The sequence below is a fragment of the Bactrocera oleae genome, chromosome 4, assembly GCF_042242935.1.
Source record: "Bactrocera oleae isolate idBacOlea1 chromosome 4, idBacOlea1, whole genome shotgun sequence".
Classification (NCBI taxonomy): domain Eukaryota; kingdom Metazoa; phylum Arthropoda; class Insecta; order Diptera; family Tephritidae; genus Bactrocera; species Bactrocera oleae.
The window spans coordinates 52,190,400-52,203,882 of NC_091538.1; the positions used below are offsets into that span (position 1 = coordinate 52,190,400).

General features: G+C 37.0%; 1 protein-coding gene across 1 annotated transcript in view; it reads right to left on the bottom strand.

The window, feature by feature from the left end:
- Window positions 1-241: 241 nt before the first annotated feature.
- Window positions 242-13,483, bottom strand: part of cv-2 (crossveinless 2) — a 34,803-nt gene continuing 21,561 nt past the window's right edge. Inside the window, exons 3-6 of the mRNA XM_070108911.1 lie at window positions 6,997-7,096; window positions 6,535-6,717; window positions 2,141-2,353; window positions 242-1,992 (exon numbers count right to left, since the gene is read on the bottom strand). Of these exons, the coding sequence (XP_069965012.1) occupies window positions 542-1,992; window positions 2,141-2,353; window positions 6,535-6,717; window positions 6,997-7,096 (1,947 nt within the window). The 3' untranslated portion in view covers window positions 242-541. The remainder of the gene's footprint in view (window positions 1,993-2,140; window positions 2,354-6,534; window positions 6,718-6,996; window positions 7,097-13,483) is intronic.

Consider the following 13,483-nt stretch of genomic DNA (forward strand, 5'->3'; position numbering starts at 1 on the left):
GGGTATGTATGTTGAGTAAATGCAAATATATGTGTGTTAGTGTGTGCATGTGTGTGAGTTAGGAACCGTTACGGTTGAAGTAGACGAAAAGTTCTTAGAATAAAATACGAAATATACATACATAGGTGCTACTAATACATATATACACTTAGAATATACAGAGTTACGCTTAAATAAGAACTAATGGAGTTATTAATAATAATAAGTTGGTATAAAACAGAGCACAGAAAACAGTGATGCTACAATTACATTTACAAATACATATACAAATACAATGTAGATTACTTATAATTACAAAAGAATTGCACGCACACACACATATACAAGCTTAAAATAGATGAGCAGAAGCAATATGCTTTTTCGTCTACTTTTTACAAAAAATTTTTCACTTTTTTTCTAGTTAAATATAAATTTGATAACTTATTTGTATGTATGTGTATTACTCATAGCCTAATATAGCTTAGTGTTGAATGTATGTATGTGTGTATGCGCATATAGCCACACTTGCGCTATGTACGCGAGTCTACGCGCATGCGCGCGCTCAATGCAACGGTGGCGGCGTTCGATTTGGCGACTTATGTGCCAGCAAACTCTTCGGCACGTGCTTGGACATGAAGCTGTGCTGGTTGCTTTGCTCCTGCAACTGTTGCAGCTGCAGCTGCAGTTCCAGTTGTTGTTGTGCTTGCTGTTTTTGCTGTTGGTGATGCTTGCGTCGACGCGCTTGTGCGCCACTGCGCACACCGCTGCCGCCGCCAATGTGTTGATGATGCTGCAGCAGCGCCATTTTAGTTGGATTTCTGCGCCACATACCCGCTGGGCATTTGGTGCGCTTGCGCCACTCCTCCGATACTTCGACGCCCAAGCGTCGGCATTCATGCGCGTATGCTGCGAAACTGTCACAATGACACATGCGATTGGGACACTCGCACACGTCCATCTTGCACGCGTCGAAATAGTTATTGGGATTTAGTCTATTATCACAGTTACCGAATACTTCAGATTCGCGCAGCCACCGACAGGCGGCATTCGCTTTGCGCTCCTTGCAATTGGGACGTGCCGATATTTTTTCCACACGTCGCGAACATGCCTTCGGACCGCCCTCTTTCCAGGAGTTGGCGAAACGCCATACTTCCTTGTCGGTGTGATTATTGCCATCACGGCTGCTGAGATCATCACGTCCGATGCCATTGTAATTGCCGCACAGGCCGCACAGCTTCTTTTTGTAGGACGTCGGTGCGGTTACCTGTAGGAAATTGTTGCCGTCCCATTCGAGTTTCAAACCCAAATCGGTTTGTAGCATTATATGTTCGCCCAGTCGTTCGATGTTGACAATTGGTGTGTCGGACGCTCCGGTATACGGCAAGATCACGAGACTACCGTTCACTTTGACGCGCATTTTTTGTCCTAACGTTACGCGCATGCCACGCATCTTCAGCGTAACTGTTTTCGCCCAAGACGAACGTTTCGTGCCACGTCCATCGTTCGTCAAACGTATGGAGAATGTCTTGTCGTGACAGTCGGCAGTCAGCAGATACTTGCATGAACCCTGAAAGCTGAAAAATTTGCCGTCGAACGTCTTGAAGTGTGGATCGCCGAAGACGGTGCATGTACCGGGAGTTTCTATGCAGCGCGGACAACACTCACCCGCCAATGTTTTCTTCTCTTCGTTTGAGTTACATTTCAACGGCGGACAGCGCATCTCCGAGCAACGTATTTGTCCGGCGATGCAGCGACATGAACGGCACGGTCCTAAATTCCACGTTTCGTTATTCATATAGGTCACACCCTTGTGTATGCATTCGTTACGCACTTCGGAAGTGATGCAACGCGGGCAGCAACCGTCCATTTCTTGATACTCGGGCGAGCACTCCAGTATGGGACAGGTGTTGCGCTGACAGATCGAGGTGCCGTTGCTACAGGTACAGTTGGTGCAACGGTCGGGCATAAATTGCGTCTTGTCGTAGTAGACCTTGTTGTTGAAAATGCACTTGCCTGACGAAGAGTAGTTTGAGAGGAAAAATGAAAATTTTAAAATATATTTTTAACTCTTTCAGTCGAAACTTCGGCTTACTTACTTTCATTTAATTATGTACATATAAAAATTTATATATATTTTATAATATTCATAGCGCGTACGTACCAATTACCGGCATGAATTCCCGTTGTTCGGTACAGCGTGGGCAGCATTCGTTAGGATTCTGTGTTTGCTTTGATATGGGGCACTGGAGTATGGGACACGTCTTCTTTGCGCATGTCAGCTCGTTTTTTGAACATTGACACACCATACAACGATCGTCTATCGAGCCGACTACCTCTTGACCCTCGGCCACTACTTGTCCGTTGATCTTGCAACCTGGAAGAGCAAGTAATAATAAAGTAAAATTTAAGTAGATAACTAAACGATCGAGTGAAGTAAGTATCTTTACAATCGGAGATATATGCAAGATGACATAAATCTTCGGTTTAGTTTGTGGATGAAGTGACAAGAGTTTATTAAACCTTCTATTATTTTCCGACAATTGCAAGACTTCAAATGTTGTTCAGTCTGTTATTACGTATTATCAGTTCTAGCATGATCATATCCTAAGAATGATTGAAAAAATACTTTAGAACCTTAAATTGTTGATGAAGTTCACAAAAGTATTGGGTAAAAGCGAGGAAATATCTGTCTTAGGTCGAACCATATATTTTCAAGGACGAGTATAAGGAACACGAAAGCTTCAGAATTCCTTCAAAACTCTAATGGTTATGCAGAATGATGTTAAGCACAATCACCAGCTCCATCAAAACCGGGAAGGATCTCTTGGAGCCGTTCGATACCAGATTATGTTTTAAACAGGGTGATTCCCTCTCGCTCGTCTTCTTCAATATAATGCTGGAAAAAGTGGAACGTGCCGCTAATCGGAACCACAGTGCCTCTATCTACTCTAAAAGTACAATGCTACTGGGGTACCCAGATAATATTGACATATATTTAAGCGCATAAAAATTTAACAAATGCGTTGGTTGAGCCATATAATTCGAATGGAAGATGATGCTCCAACGAAAAGCTTCTTCGAATCGATACCCATAGGACAACGGAAGCAGAAACGCCCACGCATCTAATAGATGGACTAAGAACATAGCGACCTGTCTGTACGGGATGTACAACTGGCGTGACCTCGCAAAGGATAAAGGCAACTGTCGATGCTTTGCATTCTCGGCCTAGACCGACCAACGGTTGTAGTGAAAAAGAAGAAGAAGGTAGTTCCTGAGGATTTCGTTAGAAGCAGGTTCCCACACTTCACATGAATATGCATAAAGTATCTTTCCACCTTAATTAAGTACTCCCGATATGAACGCCAGTGTAATCAGGAATTGTAGAGGCTTTAAAGTAGTGGACTAAATCATGGATCCATGGAAACTTGCTCCTATTCAATCTACGAGTCTGTTATGTGTGATGAAACAAAGTGATGAATAGTGTTGAATTTTATTCCGAGTTATTACACATATATCTTGAAGATCTTCAATAAATACATTGAAATCGCCTTCAAAAAGTAGGAGAATATTTTGAGAAATACAATAAAGGTCATTATTAGAAATAACGCTTTTGTAATGTTTACGGAGTAAGTCTAACCAATAGTGCACGACGTTCGTTGAGTTTAGCAATCGGTCTCAGAGAATGAATAAAATTATAATATTTTTTGCTAAGATCTCTAGCAGAACACCATTTATAAATTTGAAAAAAATAATGCCACTACAAGGAAATTTTTTATTCAAAAGAATCCACATAGGTTTAAAGTCACTCAGGAAGTTCAGCAAGGACTTTCTTATTTCAGTCCTTCAAAATAGAGCATGTCATTTTGGTAAGAGATTTAGATGAGAGAGAGGGACTAATATTGTAAAAACTCATACTTTGTTCCCAAAGGATTTAAAAGAAGCAAAAAAAGGGATCTAAACAAATCTATGAAGTTTGAAGATTGCATAACAAAGTAAAAATTTGTCTTAAAAAAAATAAGCTAGTCAATCTATAGTTCTCCAACCTATCGAACAAACCGCGTATAGAAACTGTTTTCTTCTCATTGCCACCTCGAAAATGTCTTACCTCGGTCAACCAGATGTTTCGGCAGAGCAAATAAACCACAACTACTAATGTATGTGTGTGTGTGTATTTTTACGATTATAATTTGTTTTTGTACACAACAATAACAACTCATTTGATTAGTTAGTGATGCTGTGCTTCTGTCATAAACAATAATTTCGATCAAGTTTTATTGTGGCTTAAATGATTTAATGACATTATTGTCATTGGCAAATCATAAAATAAAGTAGAAAAACTAATAAAAACAACAACAGCAACAACAGTGTGGTATTATGCGTCAACAACACTCCTTGCTTTTATAGAACTTGGCTATAAAGTCGTGTGGCTGTTGTGGTTTTTTGGTACTGTGATTGTTGTTGTATTATGTCGCTAGTATGACAAGAGATTAGTGAGAAATCAACTTAAGTGACTGCGCTAAATATGCCATCAAATCGTGTGTGATGCTTACTATTTTTGGATATTGACCCAATGTTTTGGGATGATGTCGAAACCTCTGCGTAAATACGAGAGGGCGGATGTGTGAAGGAACTTTGTTGTTTTTTATTTACTGTTTTTACTTGTGCGCTGCTGCTTTGATTTCTATACAATAAGAACTATATGAAATCATTATTATTATAATTTTTATGCTTTGTTGTTTTTTCCTTTTCTCTTGATTTTTGTATTATTTTTTTTTTTAGTTGTGATTCTGTCATACTTTTGCAGATTATGCGATTGTTTTTGTTGTTTTCAGTTATTAGTTTTAGCATTGCTATATTTCTTATTGTTAATTTCATAGGTTCGTGTATACCGAAAGCATAAAATATTTTCGGATTTGTTACGGGATTAAAATTATTTTTGAGAACTAAATAATGAAATCATTATATTTTTAAAATTTTAAAATTTTCGTGCAGTCGCGAAGTTCAAAGGTAAACCCAAATTTTTTTTTAGATTGCGGGATTTATAACGGGATTAAAATTATATTTTGGGAAAAAAAGTAAAGAATATTTCTGATCTTAACATTTTTGTGTATTCCCGAAGAGTAGAAATAATTCCGAAATATTTCTTAGATTTCGGGATTTACTACGGATTCAAATTATTTCTTAGAAATTTAATAAAAAAATTTATGATTTAAAAATTTTTGTGCAATCCCGAAATATTATTTAGACTTCGGAATTTATAAAAGGACTAAGTTTTTTTTAACAACTTTTTTTTAAATTAAATCAATAAATAGTAATGTCCCAGTGTAACTGTGGATCACAGGATATTCTTCAGGACTAATGTTGCATATTCTTTAGTAGTTTTTAGACGACAAATACTTACAGGGTACTTCAAAAACTTTGTTTTGTATAACCTAGACTTTTCTGGGATTCACATATTTTTTTGGAAATTTTGTAAAAAAAAAAATTATGATTTAAAAATTTTTGTGTTATCCCGAAATACTATTTAGATCTCGGGAAATAGTAATGTCACAGTGAAACAGTGGATCTCATGATATTTTTTCGGGATTGATGTTTCATACGTATTCTTCAGTAGTTTTTAGACGAAAAACACTTAGGAGTACTCCGAAAACTTCTTGTATAACCTTGAACTTTTGGTATTTACGGCACTTTGACTTTCTTTAGAACTTTTTTGAAGACAAAAAACTTAACTACAAGAACAAACAAAGAATATTTTCTCTGAAATTAAATACGGGGTGCTATACTTATTTTTTCTAAAAATTACTTTTTAATGCTACAAACTGTTAGCAGTTTTAGTTTGAATTATTTAAAACTTCAGCATGCTTTTTGGGTTTAAAGATTCACTTATAGGTTTGATGAATATTAAAATAGAGTAAGAAACAACCGAGATGTTGAAGCTGGTCGGCAAAGTGCGAGTCTGCAATAAGCGCTCTATTGTTTTTTCTTTTTTTTGTAACTAGTAAAAGCTAAATTTCAAATAGCTTTGAGGAATTCCTCTGAGTAAATAATTTTTCGACTAATATAGGTAAATAAGGGTCCTGCACGTTTACGTGTTTGTCTTAAGTTATGAGGACACTATTCCAGAGTGGCCGCATTAAGTACACTCTGTTTTCTTAACATATCTTCTAACTATATATAACTACTAGTCAAGTTCTAGTCCTTAGGCTGATAAGGTCTAAATTGATCTGGGACTCAGTGTGAAGAATTGAGCAGGAGCTTTCAGCAAAATTGTCTATACGTTTTGCCTAGTATGTGAAAACTCTTCTAATTGTCTACAAACTACCCATAGATATTGAAAACTTCTTCTTTCTTTCTTTAATATACGTGTTCTGACTTAATAAGTTGAAAACGAGACGATTTCTGATCTTTTTAGAAAGTAATGAGTCGGAACTCTGACATCCTAACTAAATACAGGTTTTATGATTATGAGTTAAAAGTAATTCGAAGAATGTTTTCACTGTAGTATAGATACCGGATTAACATGCTTAGTAGTTTCTTGTTGTTATAAGAACTTACCTTGACATGTCGGACAACATTCACCGGGTTTTGGCGGTATAACGTGTTCATCATCGCACTGATTGAAGCATTTCATTGTCGTTTCGGTGACAACACTGGCCACACATTTGTAGGTTTTACAAGGATCTTCGGGATCAGCCCACTCAGAGCCACTTGGGTAAGGTATACCACGATATATGCAACCTGAAAAAACATATATACATTTATTTGTAATCAGTCTGTGGTTGTACTTTATAACATATATATGATTCATCATTATTAATGAAGAACATTTTATAACGCATCATAATGAATGGTCTCACATTACACGAGAGGGGATGGTATAAAATTACTTCTATGATGTAATTAGCTATATATATATTTATATCTCTATTCTTGCAATTTAATCTTCCTGAGAAAAAAATATTCATTGGATTTCATGGAACCTTATAACTAATCTTAAAATTATTCATTCTCACTCACCTTTGCACCTTTTACAGCATGTGTCACGCGGTTTGGGATCCAATAAATAGCAATCATCAATAGGGGGACAGCTTCCTTTTTCACAATTTACAAATCCATTCTGTAAAGAATTTGTACCAAAGGAGAAAATAAGTTAAAAAATATAGAAAATACAATAATTGTACAATATAATATACATAATTATTAATAGTACAAGTATATAGGAAACTATACGTAGACTCAAATTGCAACACTACCACGCCCACTAAATAATGTTAGGGAGATAGATAAATATATATTTATAATTGTGAAATCTATAGTTGTTCTTCAACGAAATCTAAGAACAGCTAAAGTTAAACCCCCTGTAAAGCCCACACGCTAACCTACGTGAACCACTCTCTATGCTTTCATAAGCTAGCGAAGTGACAACCAATTTATCCTTAAAAAATATTCGATTTAATGCAAGTCTTGAGACTCTGATGGTGTTAGAATCATGTGAGATGTCTTGAAAACAATATATCTTAATAAAAACGTATTCCTATTTTTTGTTTATCACATTTTGGATCGTAATACACCACAAGTGCTAAATAAAGCTAAGTGGAGAGCGATTCAGCTTCGCTTGATGTATTGAACTGCACGGACTATCTTATTTTACTCCAGCTTCAATTTCATTGCTCATTCAATTGAACAAGTATATTAAGTTCACAACGAGGTTTGTAACACCTAGAAGGAAGTGTCAGAGACACTATAAAGTATATATCTAACAATCAGCGTGACGAGCTTAGTCGACTTAGCCATGTCCGTCTGTCTGTATATACGCGAACAAGTCCCGGTTTTTTCTCCCGAAGAAGCTGCTCAATTGTCGGAATCGCCGATTTTGGATCACTATAGCATATAGTTGCCATACAAACTGAACGATCAAAATCAAGATCTTGTATGGAACGTTTTTTATTTATGTGGGGTATTATAGCTTTGGTGCAACCGAAGTTAATGTGTTTTCTTACTTTTTATTGAACTCAAAGTATATATGGTATTGTCCGACGTCAACAACCACTCCTTTTCAACTAGTTCTGTTTTATTTCCTACTGGGTTAATGTGCGCCGTTTGTTTTTATGCCTGTTTGTAAAACTGTCTCTCATATAACTGGCGCTTAAGAAATATGTAAATCTTTTTTGGCGTCTCTTTGCGTTCAATTAAGTTTATCTTAGCATTTCCATACATACAAGCAACGCATTTGTAGCGTATAACTTTAATTAAGAGATTTATCTTTTTAATTAAGAGATATTTTAAAGCTCTTATGGAAATATGTATGCCAAACAGGCAAAATGTTTGTGTGATTGCAATCATTGGGTGACAAAGTTTAACAACAGAGCGGATTGCAAGTGGAAAATTTAAAAAATAATAGTTGATAAAACGGCTAATACGTTACAGAGGGTTTTAGCCAGAACTTTTTATTTGACACAAATAAATAAATAAATAAATACAATGTAATCGGATTAATTAGTTTCTTGCTATGCATGAAAGCTTTAAGACATGGCAAGAAGTGGAGACTAAGAAACAAGTCTTGACTGGCTGAGACACAGTCAACAAGAGTTAAGGGAGTTCTTCAACATCGTTACTCCTTCAAAAATAAAACCATGGTACGATAATATTATCACCTGTACGTATATATGTATATTTACAGAATGTGGATACCTATTGGTGGCAAGTAAAGTCTCTACAGATATTTCGCGTACAGTTTAATTCGCCCATAAAATTGTATCGAGCTTCGGATTTGTAAATATAATTGACACTTTCACCTCTCCTTCTATTTGTGGTGACTTTTTATGCGACCATTAAATGATTTTATAAGTTTTAAGTCGCCGCCAACGACTGATGGTTTTTATGAGAAGTATTTTTATAACAAACATATTTTTGATAAGCCACTTCTGTCGGAAAATATGTTTTATGTTGGTCGATTTGAAAAGAGTCTTTTTTTGTCCTCGTTGATAGCGTTACTGTTCAGAAGTAAGTAAAAGTTGTGCTGCGGAAGTTTTTAGTTAAACCTCAAATTCGAATTTACCGAGTTCGTAGTAGGGTTAATAAATCGATATATTAAAATCAAATAATTTTTTTAATTTAATTTTTTAGAATATGAACCGCTTTAGAAATGATTTAAAACCAAAATATTATTTCTAGTACTGAGTAAATTGGTTAGCCAATATATATAATGCTGATGAGAATGATGGGATTCAACAGCTAATTAAAACCGACGTGGAACGTTTTATACAACGCAAAAATCGACCTTATCTTTCAATAATTATCTTTTTCTTCAACAACCGCAGTGTACGAGTAGTTCGCCATGAATTTACTCTATAAAGATGCCTCGACAACTGCGTGCGGATTGGTGGTCATATAATTTGTGGACTTTTCACAAACGTAATACACGGTCACACTTTAACTGTGTCTTCTTCTTTTTAAGAAGACACGCTCACTATAAAATTAAAAAACTAACGAATAGTTTTGGGTTTTTAGTACTTATAAATGCCTTTCAGAGGTGTAAGAGTTCAGTCCCCGGGTTCAAATAGCGCAAGTTGCGCCATTTTGACGCACTATCGTAGGACCGTATAATCTTGCGATCAATGAATAATGTGCTCTATGAAACTGATATTCGTATGCTCTTGTAGACAGCATTTTAAGGCTTGATGGATTCCAAAGGTTCTATGTCGAGTTTGTGCTATAGCTGGGCATTCCCAGAGAAAGTGGAAAACTGCTTCATTATTTCCTTCTAGTTTGCAGCTGCGGCAAAAAATTTATTTTTATAATTTTTAGCGCGTGTTCTCCAAATAGCCAATGTTCCGTTATAGTAGCTGTAAGTGGACTCGGCTAGAGAGTGTCCTGACTCAGCCAACTCGTCTGTTTTTTCGTTGTCAAAAATGTTCCTGCGACCGGGAATCCATATTATCGAGAAGTGGACTATCAGTTATCTGTGTGTATGGTTGCTTTCTGTATCCTCCCATAGCTATTCAATAGAGCTCCATAAATCTTCTCTTTGTCTAGTGCTTCCGCTTGGGAAATGCTTGCTGAGTATGGTAGACGGAGAAATACAGATGTCAATGATCCGAAGAGGTTAAGATATTGTCCTCCACCGCTATTAACTCCCTTCTCCATTCACGCCTAGAGTGTATTCTCACCCGGAAGTAACTATTGAAATTCAGCTATGGGTTGGTATAGGCCGATTTATTCAAATGGGCTATAAACTGGTTCAGCAAATTGCTATGCCCATAACTATTTCGTTTTAAACCCCATAACTCTGCGGCTTTGGAATTTGCAAAGTTATCATTGATCACTGATCGCAATGTGTCTAATTTATGTATAGATTGGAGAAATAGAGAGAGACTTAAGCTAAACATATATAGTTCTACTTTTTATAAATTGTTTTAAAATCGAAAATTTACAAGAATTGTGAACAAGGTAAGACAGCCCTAATTATCGTAGGCAACTAAAACGATTTCTATATCAGTATACCCATAAAGAAACGTAGTAGACGCCTTAAAGTATAGATATACGTATATACCTAAATGATCAGCGTGACGAGCTGAGTACGCTGACTCAGCCATGTCCGTCTGTTCGTCCGCCTGTCTGTCTGTATATACATGAACTAGTCCCTCAATCTTTTAGATATCGATTTGAAACTTTTTACACGCTCTTTTGTCCTCAACAAGTCGCACATTTGTCGGAATCTTAGAAATCGGAAAACTATAGGGTATTGCTGCCATACGAACTGACCGATTAAAATCAGTTCTTATATGGAATCTTCTTTATTTGTGGAGATATCTATACGAAATTTGGCATGGATTATTATCCTACTCAACACAATTATTTCCAAACAAATAAAACTATTTTGACATTCCCATGTAACAGTGCGAACATGCGCGAAATCAGACAGTAATCACGCCTACTAAGTGAGTCTATGACCTTCAAAATATGTTAATACGATATCAAATTTGATTGCACTCCATTTCTAAACATAATGTTTTGTAAATACCTGAAGGTATTTCCCTGACTTTGATCCCTGCAAGTTGCTAGACAATGAAATGTTCCGTTACACCCGAACTTAGCCGTTTCTAACTTGTTTATTTGACAAGTTAGCTTCACGTGATTTGGCATGGATTTTTATCCAAGGCAACGCTACAAGCCTCGAAAAATGTTTTTATATCGGACAATTATAACATATAGCAGCCATACAAACTAAACGATCGAAATTAATTTCTTATATGAACATTTTTTTATTTGTGAGTTTCGACGCAACATTTTTTCTTGTTTTTTTATTTAATATTATTTTTATTACTATTATTATTGTCGTTATTGTTGTTGTGGTTATTATTATTATTATTTATATCCCTGTTTATGTGCTCAACAAAAGAAATCAGTTCCATAAATTTTCATAAAAATTTTTAATAAATAGTATGTCGTTGTTTTTATTAGTTTCTGCAACCTGACCCGATGATTTAAGAAATACACACATGCCTATGTATAAGCAGACAAATAGAACAGGTAATGCCGATTCGCTACGCTTTCACGCATATAAATGTGCGGATTAAATTTTCTTATAGGCATATAAATAGACATACGCACGCATACATACATGTATATAAAACTCAATACACATATATATGCACCTATATGCCACAGCATTTTGTGTTGAATTGGCGAGATGAAGCCATCATTTTAATTTTACGAGCGTATGCCGAAATGCAGGAAAATGTGTTTGTATGTCTGTGTAGATAAATGGAGATGGAGCTAGAGGTTTGATTATTTGAATATTTAAACTAATATGTTTATATACAAAATAATATAGGAATATATGTATGTAGCAATAAACACACACTTATACATACATACTCATATATATAACTGTAAATATAATTCTATTGAATACAATTTGGCTTTTGCAGCGAACGGAACGCGCGTAATCTTACACCAAACGCTATGCGCATGCGCCCCTGCTGCTAGCAATTCACACACATAAGGCCACACAGCCACACATACAACAACAACAGCAAAAACATAATTTCGTTTACAAATCCAGCTCAAATTGTTTTCGAATCTGCTCCGAAGGGATCTGATTCCGCTTTAAGCACAGTCTTGTAACAAAAGTAAAGGCGATTTTTTGGTAATTTTAAGTTTAAGGTAAGACCCGGCACAACGCCGCGCTATACGTGACATATTAACAAAACAATAAAAATAACAACAAGAAAAGTTTATAAAAACGGCCAGCAAATCAAGTTAATATTCATAACAATAACAAAACGAGTGTGCGCCACATGTGTTTGCCATTGTTGCTGTACCGACATCGTCAACAATGAAGGTGGCGCCAGCGTGTTTTTGGTTACGCCCACTTAAAAAATTATTGGCGGGTTGAATGTTAATAACGCTGATCAGCGAGGCAACGCGCCGTCGTATAGGGTTGCCAGCGTTGGCGCAGTGGAACGCGGCGACAGAGCAAGGCAGAGAGCTGAGCGCTGTTGAGCGCGACAATGCAAACAACGATTTAGCAGGGCGCGCGCTGGAAACAAACACAACAGCAAATAATGTTAAATCAAAAACTAAGCGCTTGCCGAGGCGCATATATAAAAGCAATTAAAATATAGGTATTTTATCTTATTTCGTTAATAAGAGCATAGAAAAATCACAAAACGAAAAACGCAAGGTTAATACGTCGCATGCGCCTGCGCGCTGTTGCTTTTGCTCGATCGCGCCTGATAGTTGATGGAATGCGGCGCGCTACAAAAATGTCTTGACTGTTTCGTTGACGAAATTTTTAGTTTACTCATATGTCATATGCAGTATTCCATCTACTTAGGAAGCAGCTTAGCGCCAGTCACATTGACATCATCTTATCATGCGCGCTATGATTTATTAGTGCACGCAAGCAGACGTTAAGCTGAACACCGCAAGCAGCGCTAGACCGCAATTGACAATTGGTCGGCGCGCTTGGCTCTAGTTTAGTTAAGTTATCTCGAACGTACAATTTAAGATGTAAAATGTAAAGTCCACTTTAGGTGAGATAGCACAAGAGCAATTTCCCTAAGCCCAGCTTGAAGGCGGGTATATCAGACTCCAATAGTTTCAGTGGTCGGGTTCCGTATCCCTGTCTTCTTGCCAATCTGCGGCGCCAGCTCAATTCGTGGAATCGGCGCCAAGCATTGCAAACGACGGCAACCGCTTCAGGGCACTCTCACGTTGCAGTCGCCATCGCATATAAAAGTGCGCTTGGCACTTGACGCTTTCATTGCGAGCAACCCCAGCAGCGTCACGTTGTTTTACGAAGCTTGGCGCGCGCGCGTAGACACTGCTAATCGCTTAACGCTGCAAGCCAAATACCACCATGCGGCGAGCGACTGCGCACAGTAAGACGGATGTTTGTCGCGCTGATAATTGCGAGCAGTTGAGAAATTTCTATTGCTACTCATATTGTTGTTGTGTTTCGAGCTCAACTCCCATTTGTGGTCGAAAGAAATATCGC